Source organism: Octopus bimaculoides, chromosome 9 (assembly GCF_046866305.1).
Source record: "Octopus bimaculoides isolate indiv1 chromosome 9, ASM4686630v1, whole genome shotgun sequence".
Classification (NCBI taxonomy): Eukaryota; Metazoa; Mollusca; class Cephalopoda; order Octopoda; family Octopodidae; genus Octopus; species Octopus bimaculoides.
This window is the reverse complement of record NC_142936.1, coordinates 289,705-306,156: the sequence shown is the minus strand read 5'-3', so window position 1 is coordinate 306,156 and position 16,452 is coordinate 289,705. Positions and strand designations below refer to the sequence as shown.

Sequence of the window (16,452 nt, the reverse complement as noted above, 5' to 3'; positions counted from 1 at the left end):
ATTTCAGATAATTTGTAATGAATGGCTTTTGTTTTCCACATTTCTAATGTTTATTTTTTATTCTACCAAATTGATATTATTTTTCAGTCTTATTTCTCAGCTAAGGATATCTTTTCTTTGAAGTTTCCCTATGCTGTAGCTGACTTAGAAATAATCTTTATAAACCCATGATATTGATATGATGCAAGTTATAACCTGGCATACTTATCTATGTAAATATACCTTAAATGAAATAGTCCTGATGCTATCATTAATAAACCCATCTATCTCCATCTTCACCACTTTGCTATCTTTTTTATAAATTGTTTTTGTTTCTTTAAGTTGATGCAGGTTATATAGATCTGCTGTGTCTTACTGGGAAATCTCTTCCATTATCTACTGAGAAAGTTGTTCTCATGCTAGATGCCTCTTTCTTAACCAAAGCTATTTTACTTTTGTAGTTAGAGACAAATATATTCTCTTGGCCATCTTTGTTCTCTTCAGTTTTTTTTTTGCTTCCAGTGAAACCCACTTCTTTTTCTAATTAATGTTTAGACTAGAAGCTTTATCTTGAGTCAAGTGATTTGCTAATTTCAGGTTGGCTATCCATGTAGAAAACACTTCCATTTTGTGAGATTTTGTATTATTATTATTATTATTATTATTATTATTATTATTATTATTATTATTATTATTATTATTATCACTATCATAATTAAAGCAGCATGTCTTTTCTATCATTATTTTGTCCCTGGAAGTACTCTGGTGAACTTTCTCTCTTAGTTCCAGATCACTTTGTGCCATCTCACCTCACTCACACCATCTTCATCCAAATAATGTGCATCCACAAATAATGAAATCTTTCTACAATTGTAGCTTTTCCCCTCAAACTGCCAGACTTTGGCACTCTCTTCCATCTCATTGTTTTTCTCCTTCTTATGACATGAAATCTTTCAAGTCTAAAGTAAATTCATTCATTTTCTCTTGATTTCTTCTTTCGTTATAATTCTTTATAATAAATGGCTTCTCACTTTGTTTGGGACCTCTTTAAAACAAAAGAAAAAAAAGAAAAGAAAGAATCTGCCAGACTCTTTAGTATTTTGGACTTAGCAGCATTCCTTCTGGCTCTATGCCGTCTGTGTCAAAATTCTACTGGGGTCAACTTCGCCTTTCATCTTTTCAGGTTCAATAAAATAGAGTACCAGTCAAGTATTGGGGGTTTAATATCACAGACTTGCCTCCTCTTCTCAAAATTGCAGGCCTTGTGTCAAATTTAATAAGAATTATTGTTAATGCAAGTGTAATAAAATGTTGACCCCTGACAGTTAATCTTTAGATTCTGATTTTTGGTTGTGGTTAAAATTATTTGCTAACCATTATTAGAAAGGCATTGCAAAACTTCATTCCCTGCCCTTATAGGTGTAATAAGGCCTTGTACCTACAGAAAAAAAAAAAAAAAAGCAGAAGAAAAATCAATATTATTATTCTCCAAATTTTATATAACTTAAGGCAGAACAAGTGAATAATTTTGCAGTTTCTGTTTTTTTAAATATAGCACATCTATATTCTGCTGCCAATTTTGCTGATTATTTTGTTTCCTGTCCATTTACCAGTCTAGCTTCTGGCCCCTTCCACCCCTTTGCCATACTAGCTCACCTTTTTGTCTTCTTGCCACATCTCTGCCCATATTCTTCCTATTCAATCTATTCAGATTCTTCTCACACATTTATAAAGATATTTTTATATTTCAGTCTACATTCTGTCGATATGTTTCCCTCTCTCTTTTTTTTTACTTTATTTCACATAGATCTGCTGCTCTACACTTATCACCATCTTTTCATTTACATTTTGTTTATGTTTTTACACTTTTCCGGTTTTAAGTATTCTGTACCAACATATTCTCCATCATCATCATCATCATCATCATCCTCATCATCATCATCATCACCCTCTTTAGAGTTGTTGCGTACCTCACATAATGTATGTTTTGTTCCATGGAAACCTTAAAGAACACTCACTTATTAAATAAAAATATATTTACATCTTTTGGTGATATTCAAAGTTTGTTACTTTTGATTTATTCAAACAAGTTTCGAAAACTGATTTTAAAGAATTCTTTGTATTATGTTAATGTTACTTTACCAAAATATTTTGTGTGTGGAAATATTATAATGTATCCATATTTGAGTGAGGAAGTGATTGCATTTCTGTCTTGTAAGCTAAATGGCAATCTTGCTAGTATTTGGTGGCATGTCTAAAAGCCCATAGTACTCTCTTGTGAGGTGGTTGGCATTAGGGTAGGCGTCTAGCCATAGAAACCATGCCAAAGATGACATTGGAGCTTGATGCAGCTCTGCAGCTTGCTAGTTCCTTGTCAAACCATCCAACCCATGCTAGCATCGAAAACAGACATTTGGTGATGGTGATAAATGGGAGAAAAATAGTTTTTGATGCAGGGTGAAAAGAATTTAAAAGTGAAAATAGGTTTAATTTCTGAATAATCATCAAATGGCTATTAATTGTAATATTCTGCTGGTGATTAACGAAAGGAAAAGCATCTGCTTATAACCTACTGTCAATGGCCTTTTCTGTGAATAGACTCGTTACATACCATCTCCATCCTGTTTCACCCAAACCCATGCCTAATTTGGTTTATTTAAATAGTTCTATGCACTGTCACTCCAGAGCTGGATTTTCTATTCAAGTGGGCATTAATAAGATGGTGCATAAGGCTGTAGCCACACAGTTTTCAGCATTGGTGATATTATTAACATTTTCATCAACATCACAATCCCAACATCCATAGTTTTACAATATTCTTTGAGCTTCTCATTTAACTGTTTAACATTTATGTTAATTTTTTCAATTTGTCTTTTATAAAAGAGTTTGTGTGTGTGTGTGTGCGTGCATACATACACAAATATCCACTTTTCTTTGTTAATGCAAATCAAATCAAACCATCCTTTAAGAATCTGTTCCATAAAGTGTATTAAGACTGGGATACATGCGAGAATAACATGGATTTAAATAAAACTACAAGTTTATGTTTATAGAGCAGTCAGACAGTTTCATGACCAAAATGTTGCAGCAATGAATTAAACAGCTTATATTTTTGAGTGCACATATACACATGCATGCATGCACTCACACACACACACACACACACACACCTAATTTTAAAGATTAGTTGAAGTATCAGTTTATGAAATGTTGATGCCTAACCATTGCATAGATTGTTTCTCCTGTACAGTTATTTCTTGAGCAAGTGAATGTTCCTGAGAATTTGTATTTCTCATGTCACAATTTTAGATATGAAAGAAATTTGTGAAATATTTTAATGATTTGTTTTTGCGTATGTTGTGGGTTTTATGTTTTGCGAATCAGTTGGAAAGTAAATGCATTTTAGTTGTGACATTGATCAACTGTACACTTATATGACCTGGGACTGACTGAAATTATGCTATTTGTTGGTGTTCATGGTGGGGAAAGCAGTCAGACCAACATTTTCATTCAGATTTACTTGCTGTTCTTTATCAATCAGATATAAACAGAAGTAAAGAGGCTAATGATTACAAATATAAATGATATTTTTCTGTTGTGCATTTAAATTCTACTTGTAATTTCATATTGTTTTTTTCTCTTTCTAGCTGGACACATATATTTCAGAGAAACGGATTAATTGAAGTCTCTGTACAGCTTGCTGTAAATTCTTCATCAGAAATCCTTTATCTGAAGGGGGCCATATATGTTGATGAACCTATAAAAGGTCTTGCACTTCATGGTCCCGTACATGTTAATCTGCTTAAGTAAGTTTTCTTTTAATTTCTCCTCTTTTTCAGGTCTGGAATGATCTTCATTTTTTGTTTCACTGTCTCATTTTTTTGAAAGACAACATTTTCAAAAAGCAAATTGAAAGAATCATAAATTCACAACCTTCTGGAATTCAATCTAAGCCTAAGGATTACAAATCATTTTATTTTGCTTAAATAGTTCAACTCCTTTTATTCAATTCATTTTTGAACGCTGCTGCTGTTCTTTTAGAAGAACAGAATGTTCACTCTGAAAACTAAAATGTATATCATTATAGGAAGAAACTTTATTGTAAAACATTTCAGATATTTATTTAATAACAGAGACAAGCATGCTGTAAATGGTTGGAGACTCTATTTAGTAGGCTTGTTAAATATGAAACTAATTGTTGTGATTATCTTACCTGAAGAGGACGGATCTGAAATCAGCAGGCCAAATTTTTTATCTGGATATAAACAACAGCTCTTTGGTTAAATGTTCTAATTCTTAATTCTCTTAAGTTTTGTTTCAAACACCAGATCCATTGTCTATATTTTGATCAGTTGATTTTAATTGGAGTTATCTCTCTTGTTTGTAGTTTTTAAATTATAACTTTTTGTTTACTAATTACTGAGATAACCTTGATTAACAATCAAAGTTCTTCACTCCACTACATTTCATACGTAGTCCCCTACAGTAAGTATTTGTAGTGTTCAGAATGCTCCACTGAGATATTTTCTTTTAGTCAGTTGACAACTCTTGACTTGTCACCCCTAACACTAACATCCACTTGGCTATGCTAGAATGGATTAAAGGGTTCTGAGAGTCATGTTATTTATGGAAATTATAAGCTATGTTTGACTGCAGGATTGTCTTCTTGAGCTAAACTCTGAAGCTAGAAACCTGTTCAGTTCCGGTCCATTTTTTTCATATTTTAATCCTCTCATCTCCGAGCATAAAGCCACTTCCACCTCTTCTTTAGCCCCACTTCATTCAAAAGGATCTTAGTCTTTTGAGCTCCATAGTAACCCCATTAATGTTGGTGCCATGGAGAAGAAAACATCCAATACACTCTGTAAAGTGGTTGATTTTAAGAAGGACATCCAAAGCAAATATTGGAACATGATGTGCTACTCAAACCCATTCGATCCTGTGAACTAGGCAGCCAGATAAAGCTGTTTATAATCCATGGTGAATCTTAATATATTTTTAGTATTTTTTTTCTCTTGTACCTGTGAGTATACTATGCAATTTTCTTTTTGCGTTGTCTGTAACTTCTGTATAATACTAGTATTTCTGTCTCTCCCCTGGGTGTGTGTGGTTTGTAATGGTTTGAAATATCTAGAAGTGATATTCTTTGGTGTTGCTGTTAAGAAAAGAGGTGGCTGTTTTGACAGGTGCTACTTAAGTCTGTTGTTTGGAGTTAGCTGATCTTGGGCTGGAGTTGTTGTGCTGCTGCTACACCTGACAAGTGTTGGGAGAGCATATGATAGTAGTGTCATTTGCATAAGATCCTGTTTCTGCATAGTGCAGTTGTAGGCACATTGTAAAAATCCGAATCAAAAAGAATGGCTGAGAGAATGGTTACTTGTGGCACACGTTTCAGTGGTGTTGTCATCAAACTAGATATACTTGCTGACCGGACAGTTAGCTGACAGTTTGGGTTGTTTCCCTGGGACATGTTAAGTATTTTGCTTTTAGTGGTTGTGGCAGTTCGGATGGTGTCGTTTAAGATTTCTTTTCCTTTTATTGAAGTCATCATAAAGAATTTGTGTAATGTCAGTGAATAGTTGAATAGATTTGGAAAGTGAAGTATGTAAGTGTGCTGACAAAGATGAAATTTTCTGGGGTTTTTCTTTTGTTTTATTTTCTAGTGGTGAGATGGATCTGTAATGCTATTTTGGTCAGATATTTGTTTTGGAATTGTTATAAGTTTTGCTGGTGTGATTTTATAGTGTCACTGTGAGGAATTGAAGTTGTTAGTAAAAGTGCAATTGTTGCTTTTGATGGAAGGTGCATGGCATGTATTTTGTAGGTTTGTCTTTGTGTGAGCTTTTTTTCGTTGAAGGAGTTTGAAAATTTGTTTTGAAAAGAGTTTGGTTGCATTGCAGTAAATCTCTTCCAAGTTCTCTTCTGGTGTACAATAATAAAGCATTCACCAATAATAATATGAAAGTCAATGTCAAATTAATTCAAACATCCATCTTATTAATTCTTCATCAGCACTCTTCAAGGGATTAACTTTTGAAATTCACAGATTTGCTGTTACTTTTCAATAACCTTGCTTATTCCTACATCAAATCACTTATTGAAAGTTCATTTATACACTCTCCAGATGTATATAGGATTCAAATGGCTCATGTATTTAAGATGCAACAGAAATTTGTTTGGTCTGTTTACTACATTGAGCTTATTGAGTGCTTCTATAGAGATAGCTTGCAGTATCTTAATAATAGATGTTCTACTATTTGCAGTAATGGTGTTGGTAGCTAACAGAATGTCTAGATACGATCCTCTTAGTATCCTTTACTGTGATGTCACATATCCAAAGCTAAGGTCATTAATATTTGCAATAAGCAAGGCATACTTCTTCACTACACTTCAACATTTATTGTAGACTTCAGGCAAGAGAATAGCAAAGCTTCTTAACAGAACTCATTATTTTCAAATACATTTTGAAGTTTCACATTTATTTTTTATACTAGCTGGTTTGTTTGTCTACAAGGAGGTCATTGTGTGGCTGCTTGATCTGCAAGAAATAGCTGCTGAATAATGTACTTCATGTATGTCATATCTGTCAAGAGAAGAAACAATCATGGCTAAAATACGTTTGATCAGAAACTGCTTATTAGATCTCGCGGCTAAACAACAACGAGTTGAACTTGTTGCTTCTCTACATTTGTTCAGTTACATGACTTATTCAAGCAGATATTTTCACATCTCTGTCTTTTTTATACCAAACTCTCATCACAAAAGACTATATTTTTAGTTGGGTAGTTTGAGTTTATCAAACAGTGCAACCCAACGATTCTAACAACTTTTGGTAACTTGAAACACTTTACTTCTTTACTTCTTTACTTCTTTACTTCTTTACTTCTCACAGCCTGCAAATCATTGAATTGTTTTTAAATATCCTTTCATAACCTGCTCTGATACCCACCACCACCACCGTACTGTTCACACCTTTTATCATGGCCCCCACAGTTTCTCCCTCAGCCATCACAACCCCAGCACTGCACATTTTATCATTTTAAAACAGAATTGTTCTAATGAAATATTTAACTGATTATTTTAGAGGATTTTACATTGTGACAGTAGCAGGCAGCATGTGCCAAAAAAATGGGACAACTTCTTGGCAGATTTTTCTGCAAATATTACTTTGCTTTAGTAGTAGTAGTAGTAGTAGTAGTAGTAGTAGTAGTAGTAGTAGTAGCAGCAGCAGCAGCATCTGCTGCCATTGTTGCTGCTGTCGTCATCGTCCTCTTCCTCCTTTCATTCTTTTGGGCCAATAAAATAAGGACCACTTGAGCACTGGGGTTGATGTAATGGACAAACCATTATTGTTGGAACAGTTATTTTCATGATTATTGCGCTTATGTCCTACTTAAAGAGGAATTAAAATTAGAAATTTTATTCAGCCAAATTGAAACCAAATGGTAGTTTGTCTTATATAGCCCTGCCTCAATCCAAAGTTTCTGGTTAGGCTTAACACTTTTAACCTTACAGGCTATTTATTCTGCTTCCTGTTATTTCATAATATTAATGATTATTAAATGATATCATTAATAATAGTAAAGCGAGTTTGTTTTCTTCATTTTGGGATCATTTGAATCTGAGTCATGCATGAATAAGAAAGGGGTCAGTGATAATAATTTTAAAATGTTTTCAAAGTTATTTTTACAATAACAAATGATTCGAAAGGCAACTAACCAAAACGAGAAAGAAAAGTAAGCTGATTCGATTCTTCTCCTCTTCAGTATTGGATGATAGTGTTACATGAAAACTGTCACTAAATTTAGACTTCTGATGCAAAACATCTTGATACAAAATTTGGCTCCAATTCAAAACCGATCAGTATTATTGGCAATCTGAAAGCAAATAGAAACTGACTGCTCCCTGTCATATCAACCGTTGCCAAGCACCTGGAATTTGGGCAGAAAGCCAATCTAAGAAACTGATGTAAATTCAATGAAATCTCTGGTTTACAAGTTCAGGAGGATAACAGCCATTACCAAGTGCTCATTGTAATTCTATTTATATCCAATGTAAACAATGATGATGATGATGATGATGTAGCTGTTCTAGATTTTAAACAAACAAAACTGATAGAACTGCTTTTAGCTAAAAGAGAAGAAATGGTAACATGTTTTTGTGTCCATGAACTCAAATGTTTTCACTTGAAATGTTGTTTATTCTGGGTTTTTCTCTTTAAAACCCTAATCCTACAGTTTGTGCCTTAACCTGTCATTTTGAAAAGGATTTGAGTAACGTGTTTTAAGTTTTTCTTTGATTTTCTTTGTTTGTCCCTTGGATACTTAGAGCATAAATAATATATTCTTTCATTTGTCGGTTTTAGAGCATTAGATATTTTTGGAACATTTACTAGCTCCAGAGATCGTACTTTTAATTTCCTTCACCATTAAATGGTTAAAACCTTTATTTGATGATGACGACAACAGTAACAATACTCCTGTTGTTGTTGGTGCTGTTGCTATGGTAGCAAGCACCTTTTGCAATTAAAGCTGTATTAAATAGTGACGCCATATAGCATTTATATTTCTTTGTGTGTGTGTGTGTGTGTGTGTGTGTGTGTGTGTGTGTGTGTGTGTGTGTATGTATAATATTCACACTTTAACAAAACATTAGTGTGTGCGCTCGCATATCTAATTAGGCTAACTATTATGGCTATCAGTATATCAGTGGTCTGGAATGGAATTGTTACAGAACATCTCACCATTTGCTTGACAACTCACTTGCTAAATGCTCCCATTAACAGATGGCTAATCTTTTAGGAATACCTAAGAGACTCCACCAATGGAAATTAGGTGTTGCTCTGTGAAACATAAACCTTTTATCAACCATCTAAATTATAACCCTTTCTTACCCAAGGGGCTTTGTGGTAGGCACAATATCAATAATTATCGTGACTGAACTGATCCTTATAAATTACAGGATATTTTATTAACACTTACTTTAATCTCATTATATAAACCAGTTTAAAATGTCTGCTTGAATTCAGGAACAGGAAAGACCTGCACATCAAGTTCTGCATTGGCAATGTGTGTGTATATATATATGTTTGTGAGTGAAGTGGAGTGTGAGTGCTGCTAGACCTGTGTGTATGTGTGCATATAGTGTGAGTTTGTGTTTGCATGCATGCACTGACACACACATGCACATATAGTGTGTGTGTATATATGCATATATATATGTATATATAATATATTTGTTACACACACACACACACACACACACACACACACACACACACACACACACACTATGTTATGGTAAGAAGTAGCGGCTGCTCTACCAGAACTTTCAGCTTCAGTCAGAAAATCTAACCAACAACTCCCAGTCCTTGTTAGAGTATTTGCAGAAGTGGAGGCTTGACTGGCTGCTCTGTCTATCCTGCATGACCATCATGACCATGCTATTTCTGCTTCCTAATGTTGGGTGCACAACTGAAGGAGACCCTTAACTTGTGCCTATTAAACAACCATTTGTATCTGTGTAATGTGCAAAGTGTTTGTCCACCAATCTACAGAAAACTCTTCCCACACAAGTTTTAACTTTGAGAAAGAAGGTTGTGGGGTAAAGCAAGCAACATTATGGTGCTACTTGTTGTATGTGTCAGGTCCCAGCATATAGGAAATGTGAAGGTCGACTATATTGAATTGGGTGAACCTTGTGCTACCTCTACCCTGGTTGGTTTTAAACCATGTAATGATTTCATTGGTCTTCGTTGAATACGCCCAGCGCATCTAGGAATGGAGCTGATGTAAGGGAGATAACCGCATTCCGCCTGCAGGGACAAATCTCTTTTTTTGGCAAAACTGATCGTCACGTAATCTTCGTTGTCTGCCTTCGGCCATTTCAATCTGATGAGTTGCATATACAGCTCAGTGCCTTATAGGGGTGAAACAAATGGTCACTCTATGACTGGCCATAACTTTTACCTTCCCAAAAACCGTCTCTCTCTCTCTCTCTCTCTCTCTCTCTCTATATATATATATATATATATATATATATATATATATATATATATGTGTGTGTGTGTGTGTGAGAGACAGAGACAGAGAGTCTATATTTGTGTATATATATACATATGTATATATATGTGTGTGCATATGTGTGAAGGCACATGGTTTAGTGTTAGGCTATTTGGCACACTCTGTCGTAAGGTCATGAGTTTGAAAACCAGTGAGGTGTCGTGTCCTTGAGCAAGACACTTTATTCCTCGTTGCTCCAGTCCACCCAACTGGCAAAAATGAGTAGTACCTGTATTTCAAAATGGGCCAGGGCCTTGTCACATTCGGTATCACACTGAGTCTCACTGAAACCACTGTTTAACATCTGTTTTCTGTGCTGGCATGGGTTGGATGGCTTGACATGGAGCATTCAGGCCACGGGCTGCACCAGGTTCCATACTCTTTTTGGCTTGGTTTCTATGGCTAGATTCCTTCCTTATGCCAACCCCTTCACAGAGTGAACTGGGTGCTTTTTATGTGGCACCAGATCCTTACCAAAACTTTTTATGTGACACCGTGGATCTCAATTCCGTTGCGGTAAGCAGGTCTTCCCAGGTACAGCAATGTGCCATGCAATCTCCTGTCATCTCCTTCATAAGGTTCAGCTCTTTGAGATTGACCTTCAAAACCTCGTCCCAAATATCTATATATACACATACAGGTTTGTTGGTGCAAACAGGAAAAATAGAACCCAAAATATGAGTACATGTATACAAACTTACCCTCTCTCTTGAGATTGCTGGCCCCATGCTAAAATTTGAAATCATCATCATCATCATCATCATCATCATCATCATCACCATCATCATCATCATCATCATCATCATCACCATCATCATCATCATCATCATCATCATCATCATCATCATCATCCTGAGTTCAAATTCTGCTGAGGTTGACTTTGATCTTCAAACTTTCGGGGTCAATGAAATAACTACCAGTTGAACATTGGGGGCCAATGGAATTGATTGGTCCCACCACACTTGTGCCTATTGTAGACAGGATTGTTACTATCATCATCATCATCATCATCGTTGTTGTGGAGTGTGCTTTGTATATCAATTTTTAGATGTATTTATCTAAAACTGAACTTCTTTTTCTTGGCAGGAATTCCACATGGGCGGTTGTCTTTAGAGGTAACCCATATAATTTATTTCACTGGAATGTCACAAGCTTAGAATATGACATTGAATCAGCACTCGTTACTTCCAGTGAGCCAAAAGTAAGTTCAGTATTTTATAAGGAGTAAATCAATTTTATGTCAAAATATTTTTGTCCTCTTTTCATCTAATATAAAAGAATAGGTTTGTGAATATTTAAAATAGCCATTGTAGGTATCCTTCATTAGTTCCAATGAATGATTCTACTATAAACAAAAGTATATTATATCGGTTTAAGCTGGCTACAGGTGAGGAAAAGCTACCTGCAGCACGTATGCCAGCACCAGTAAGTGCAAGAGAGGCTGAAACTGTTCAGGGTGTGCTTGTTTCCATTCTCTCTCTCTCTCTTGCACTGGCCTGACATGATGACCCTTAACATGGAGTTAACAGCAGCTGCTATCTCCGTGCAGTAGCAGTGGTCATCCACCATATGCTCAGATGAGACAGCATGCCTACTTGATGCCCAACCCTTGCTGGTCAACATCACCTGGCTCAGGAAGCTCAGCAACACCCTCATTAAGATCTTCAAAGTTGTCTGAGTGCTGGTCAATGATACTCTCTCTCTCTCATCCTCAATTGGCAAAGTGCCACACCTAGTGGTCAGCAGCAACTGTTTTATTTTGCTCCACTCTCTCTTGGTTTCCAAACATTTACGAATATTAAATTGGTGTGTAATTGTAATACCTGCAGTTGTTTGTTTTGCAGTATGTGTGTGTGCATGTAAAAAGTATGTATCTACCTATATTACCAGTAAAATTAAATGAAATTTTGTATTTTCAGCTTTCTTTCCACCTCTCTATGCCTAGCTACTATAATATATCTGTCTTTGCTAAAAACAGTATCAGCCAACAAAATGCCTTCATGATTGTGGAGTCATCTTGTCCAGTGTTAAAAGTTGACTTGTACACCATTTATGGTATTGCTAATAAATCGGTGCCGATTACTTTCTACGTGTATGCTGGCATGTTTATATCAGTTAACGTTAGTTTTGGAGATGGCGAAGAAAGAACGTTTATATTTGATGATTTGCTACAGATGCCATACTATAATTTCATTGAATCTACTGAACATACCGAGACATCAGAGCATGATATCACCATGAACTATTTATATACTGTTCCTGGACAATACGAACTTGAAATGATTGTTTACAATCATGTGTCAAGTATTAAACGTAAAACCACTGTAATGATTGATGAAGCCATTACTGGTTTCCGAATTGAAACAAATTCTTCACGAGTTGTCTCACTGGATGAATCTGTAACTGTGACTGCATACGTTGACACTGGTAATAACATTACTTTCAGTTGGGAACACTCACTTGATTGCTACATAGTCAACTTAATCAGGTAAAGCTATTCATAATATTTGCTTTGTCTTTGCATGTAATTAAACAGTACTTTCCAGATGAAAGACATTCGATTTTAGTCTATAGGTTTTAGTAGACAAAAGAAACTCTCCTCAATCAGACAGAAGCTTACCATACAACAATGTTTAGATATAATATATATACATTCATTTTGTAATTAATTACACTGTGATAAATAAGATCAAGTAAGAAGCCAATGCATTTTACAAAAGTGTTAAATAATTCCTTTGTCTTAACAGAACATCCCATCACTATGGTATTTTTTTAGATTGTAGAAATGTGTGAATTTTATAGAAGTCCTATCCATGCTACCGTGAAAACATTGATGTAAATCAGCATCAGAACAAACCTTATTTAAAACTTACTATTCCAAAGGAATTATTTCTTTTAATCTGATGTGTTGTAATAAAATCAATAATTTTGGAAAGTCACTGACTGATTTGAGTATAAACAACATTAAACTAAAAAAAAAACTAAAAATTCAGATATTTCAGATTTGTTTTAATCCAATATGTTTCCTTAATATTTAATCTTTTAATTTTGGATTTCTCTTTAGTGACAATCGAAGTAGCACAGCAGTATTCAGATTCCTTACAGCAGGTCAAGAGTATGAAATATCGGTGTCAATGGTCAATCCTTGGATGATATCGAAAGAAGAGATAATGCTACCATTTAAATTTGCTCCTGTTCAAAAGATTACCAATGTTGTCATCTTTCCTCTATCGGGGAGATATGGTGCACCATTGACTCAGCATCCTGTTCAGACAACTTCGGAAATTGCATTTCAAGCAAAGTAAGTTTTCTTTTACTATGTCATCATGGTTGTCAAAAAACTTGGCACTCTTGCAATAATGGAAGTGTTTCTGGAGTCTGGTATGTTTTAGTGTAATCGTATTGTGAGTGATCAAACACAGTCATTGCTTCAAATGATTGCTGGTTTCTGTCTCAAATTTGTAACTTATTCATATCCAATTCTATTCTATTCATAAGATGTTGGGTTGTGTTCAAGTCAATTCTGGATGGAAACACTATCTACAAGTCAATTCTGATCTTGTAGGTAGTGTCTCCACCCAGATGTTGACTGTTGATTGAAAAATATTACCTAAACTTATTAGCTGCATTTCATTGTGCACCTGATGCACAAAAGGCACAGAATTGCAGGAAAAGCAGTAAAATGTCACAACTGATGCAAACTTTGTGGAGTTAAGACTGAAGATATCACCCACATCATAAGCAGTTGTCCATAAATATCACAGTATTATCTACCAATGAGACATGATCTTGTAGCTAGGACACTATATAATGAAATCCGTCAGAAGGATAACCCCAAAGACAAAGAAATAAGAACCCACAGTATGGTAGAAGCCATAACCACTCATAATAAAAAGGTGTATTGGTGGAATGTCCCAGTGAAAACCTGAATAAAATGTAAACACAACTACCTGATATAATGATTTGGGATAGAGGAGAGAAACTGGATAATGACATACATATCAGACAGACAGACAGACAGATATGATAGGATTCTTTTGCTTCTGTCTATCAAATCCACTCACAAGGGTTTGGTAAGGTGCAATTCAGTAGGAATGAACTGAAAGTTACATAGTTGTCATAATTTCACAATTTTTTTTTCCTTTTCTCTTTTATTCACCCTTTTTTTTTTACTAATTTTCCATCTTTATTTTATAGCTGCACAGGTTCAAATGTTACATTTCTCTTTGATTATGGTGATGGTGAAGATGTTGACATTGTTGATGTTCTTAACAGCTTCACTGACAATGTTCAAAATGCTGTATCATACAAAAAATTTGCTAAAGGTAAGGACTTTTGTTGTTCAGTTATATTTCTAAAAATTTAAGTGTTTTGAGAGTTACCAAGTTGATAAAAAGAATATTGTTGAGATACTTCAAGATTGATATATTTACACGAGTTGTTTTCATTCTTAAATGTCAAAGTATATCAGCTTACTCACTAAACGGTTAGGGTTTCATTCAACATTTCTGCTATGATTTTAACTCCTCTATCTTCTTTGAAATAATTCTATGAATGAAGCAATGCAATGTGTTTAAATACCTTGCATTATTTTCAAGCATGTGCAGTCTGTAATTACTCTGGGTAGGCAGTTCGTAAAATGCACAAGAAATAAGCGAAATGCATGTGTGCGACTGAGTTGGAGGCAGATTTACTTCTGCCTTTGTAGCACGTAAAGAAAATGGTGTTGTTGGAATGTATGCAGCACGTGTACTACAGGAGTCCTATGCATAGCTTTAATACTGAGATTGAAATGTCGGGGCAAATTATGCCTGCCTAATCTACAACAGAATAAAATATTTTGCATTTTATGCAGAGTAATCAGAGTAACCTTCGTAATTGCCATGAAAGGAAAATGTTGCTCTCGCTATATTTTATTCAAAGTAGGCACTGTCTACCTTGCCTACCTAGGCGGCACGTCCCTGGTTATTTTGTCTTCTATTCATAAAATAAGCAATAAACATAAAACAAGTATAATGTCAGTGATTTAATTGACAATAATGCTTCTCCCCTTCAAATTTGTGACATTATGTTGAAGAAAGAAACCATTACTAATGGGTCTGCCATTATTATTTTCTGAATCAAAGATTATATAAATGCAGCCATGACCCCAAAAATGTATGTCCTCAAATACCTTACGTACCCTGTATATGTGTGTGTTTGTCCTTGTCCACCACTTCTTGACAATTGGTGTTTGTGTGTTTATGTCCCTGTATCTTAGCGGTTCAGCAAAAGAAACAATAGAATAAGTACCACACTTTAAAAGAATAAGTACTTGGGTTGATTTGTCCAACTAAACTTCTTCAAGGCAGTGCCCCAGCATGGCCACAGTCTAATGACCGAAACAAGTAAAAGACAAAAGACAAATGTATTTTCCTTCCCTAACAAATGAGAAAGCTTGTATACTTGCTTAGAGATTCTTTTCTCCCTGCTTTGTAAAGTATGATGAAGCCTCTGCTACACTGTTGAGCTCAGAATAGGACTAAAATATGTCTAAAGTTGTTTCCCCTTACTGGCTAAAAGTACAAACAATAGTATCGGTTTCAGATTTTGGCACAAGGCCAGCCATTTCGGGGTTAAGTCAATAACATCGACCCCCAAGGCTCAACTGATACTTATATTCTTGAACCTGAAAAGATGAAAGGCAAAGTTGATCTGGACTCAAAACGTAAAGAGGGTTAAAATGCTGCTAATCATTTTGCTCAGCATTCCTCTGATTCTGGCAGCTCGTTGCCTTAATGAACAATAATATCAGTTATTGACTCCTATTGTTTTTCTTCTGTAAATTTATTTATTTCTAGCTGCTGTTTTAATGCACCATGTATTAATGATGTTAATACAATTTACTTTTGAAATAACTCTCTTTCCTCGTAATTTTTTAATGTTTCTTTCAGAGGGAATCTATTCCATCAAGCTAACGGCCAGAAATCCTCTGGGAAATGTAACAGTAAGCATGGCAGAATTGTTTTATGTTCAGTATCCACCTAAAAATCTCACGATTAAAAACACTAATACTAGTTATCTGTTGGGTAACAACATCACCTTCCAAGGTTTTCTGGAATCAGGCACAAATGTTACCTTTGACTGGAACTTAGGAGACCAAACGGAACTAATAAATGCAGGTAAAAATAGCTTCTTTTTGCATTGTGAATTATATTGAGGACCTGTTGAGACTTTACAACTGCCTGACTGAAATATATTTGACAAGTGAAACATTTATGGGAACAGAATTCCTAGTTCCTTTGTTAATTTGAATGAGCAATGTTTAAAATTTGAGTCTTCTAGAGATGATTGTTATGAATGAAAAGCTGCAACATATATGATCATCATCATCACCATTGTCATCATCATTGTTTAGCATCTGTTTTCCAGG

General features: G+C 35.0%; 1 protein-coding gene across 2 annotated transcripts in view; it reads left to right on the top strand.

Moving 5' to 3' along the window:
• LOC106880231 (polycystin-1-like protein 1) overlaps window positions 1–16,452 on the top strand; it is a 247,369-nt gene that overhangs the window by 140,419 nt on the left and 90,498 nt on the right. For both annotated transcript variants that reach the window (XM_089356923.1, XM_089356922.1), the window contains exons 12-17: window positions 3,627–3,785; window positions 11,127–11,241; window positions 11,960–12,528; window positions 13,105–13,341; window positions 14,238–14,365; window positions 15,974–16,201. In XM_089356923.1, coding sequence (XP_089213049.1) covers window positions 3,627–3,785; window positions 11,127–11,241; window positions 11,960–12,528; window positions 13,105–13,341; window positions 14,238–14,365; window positions 15,974–16,201 — 1,436 coding nt within the window. The remainder of the gene's footprint in view (window positions 1–3,626; window positions 3,786–11,126; window positions 11,242–11,959; window positions 12,529–13,104; window positions 13,342–14,237; window positions 14,366–15,973; window positions 16,202–16,452) is intronic.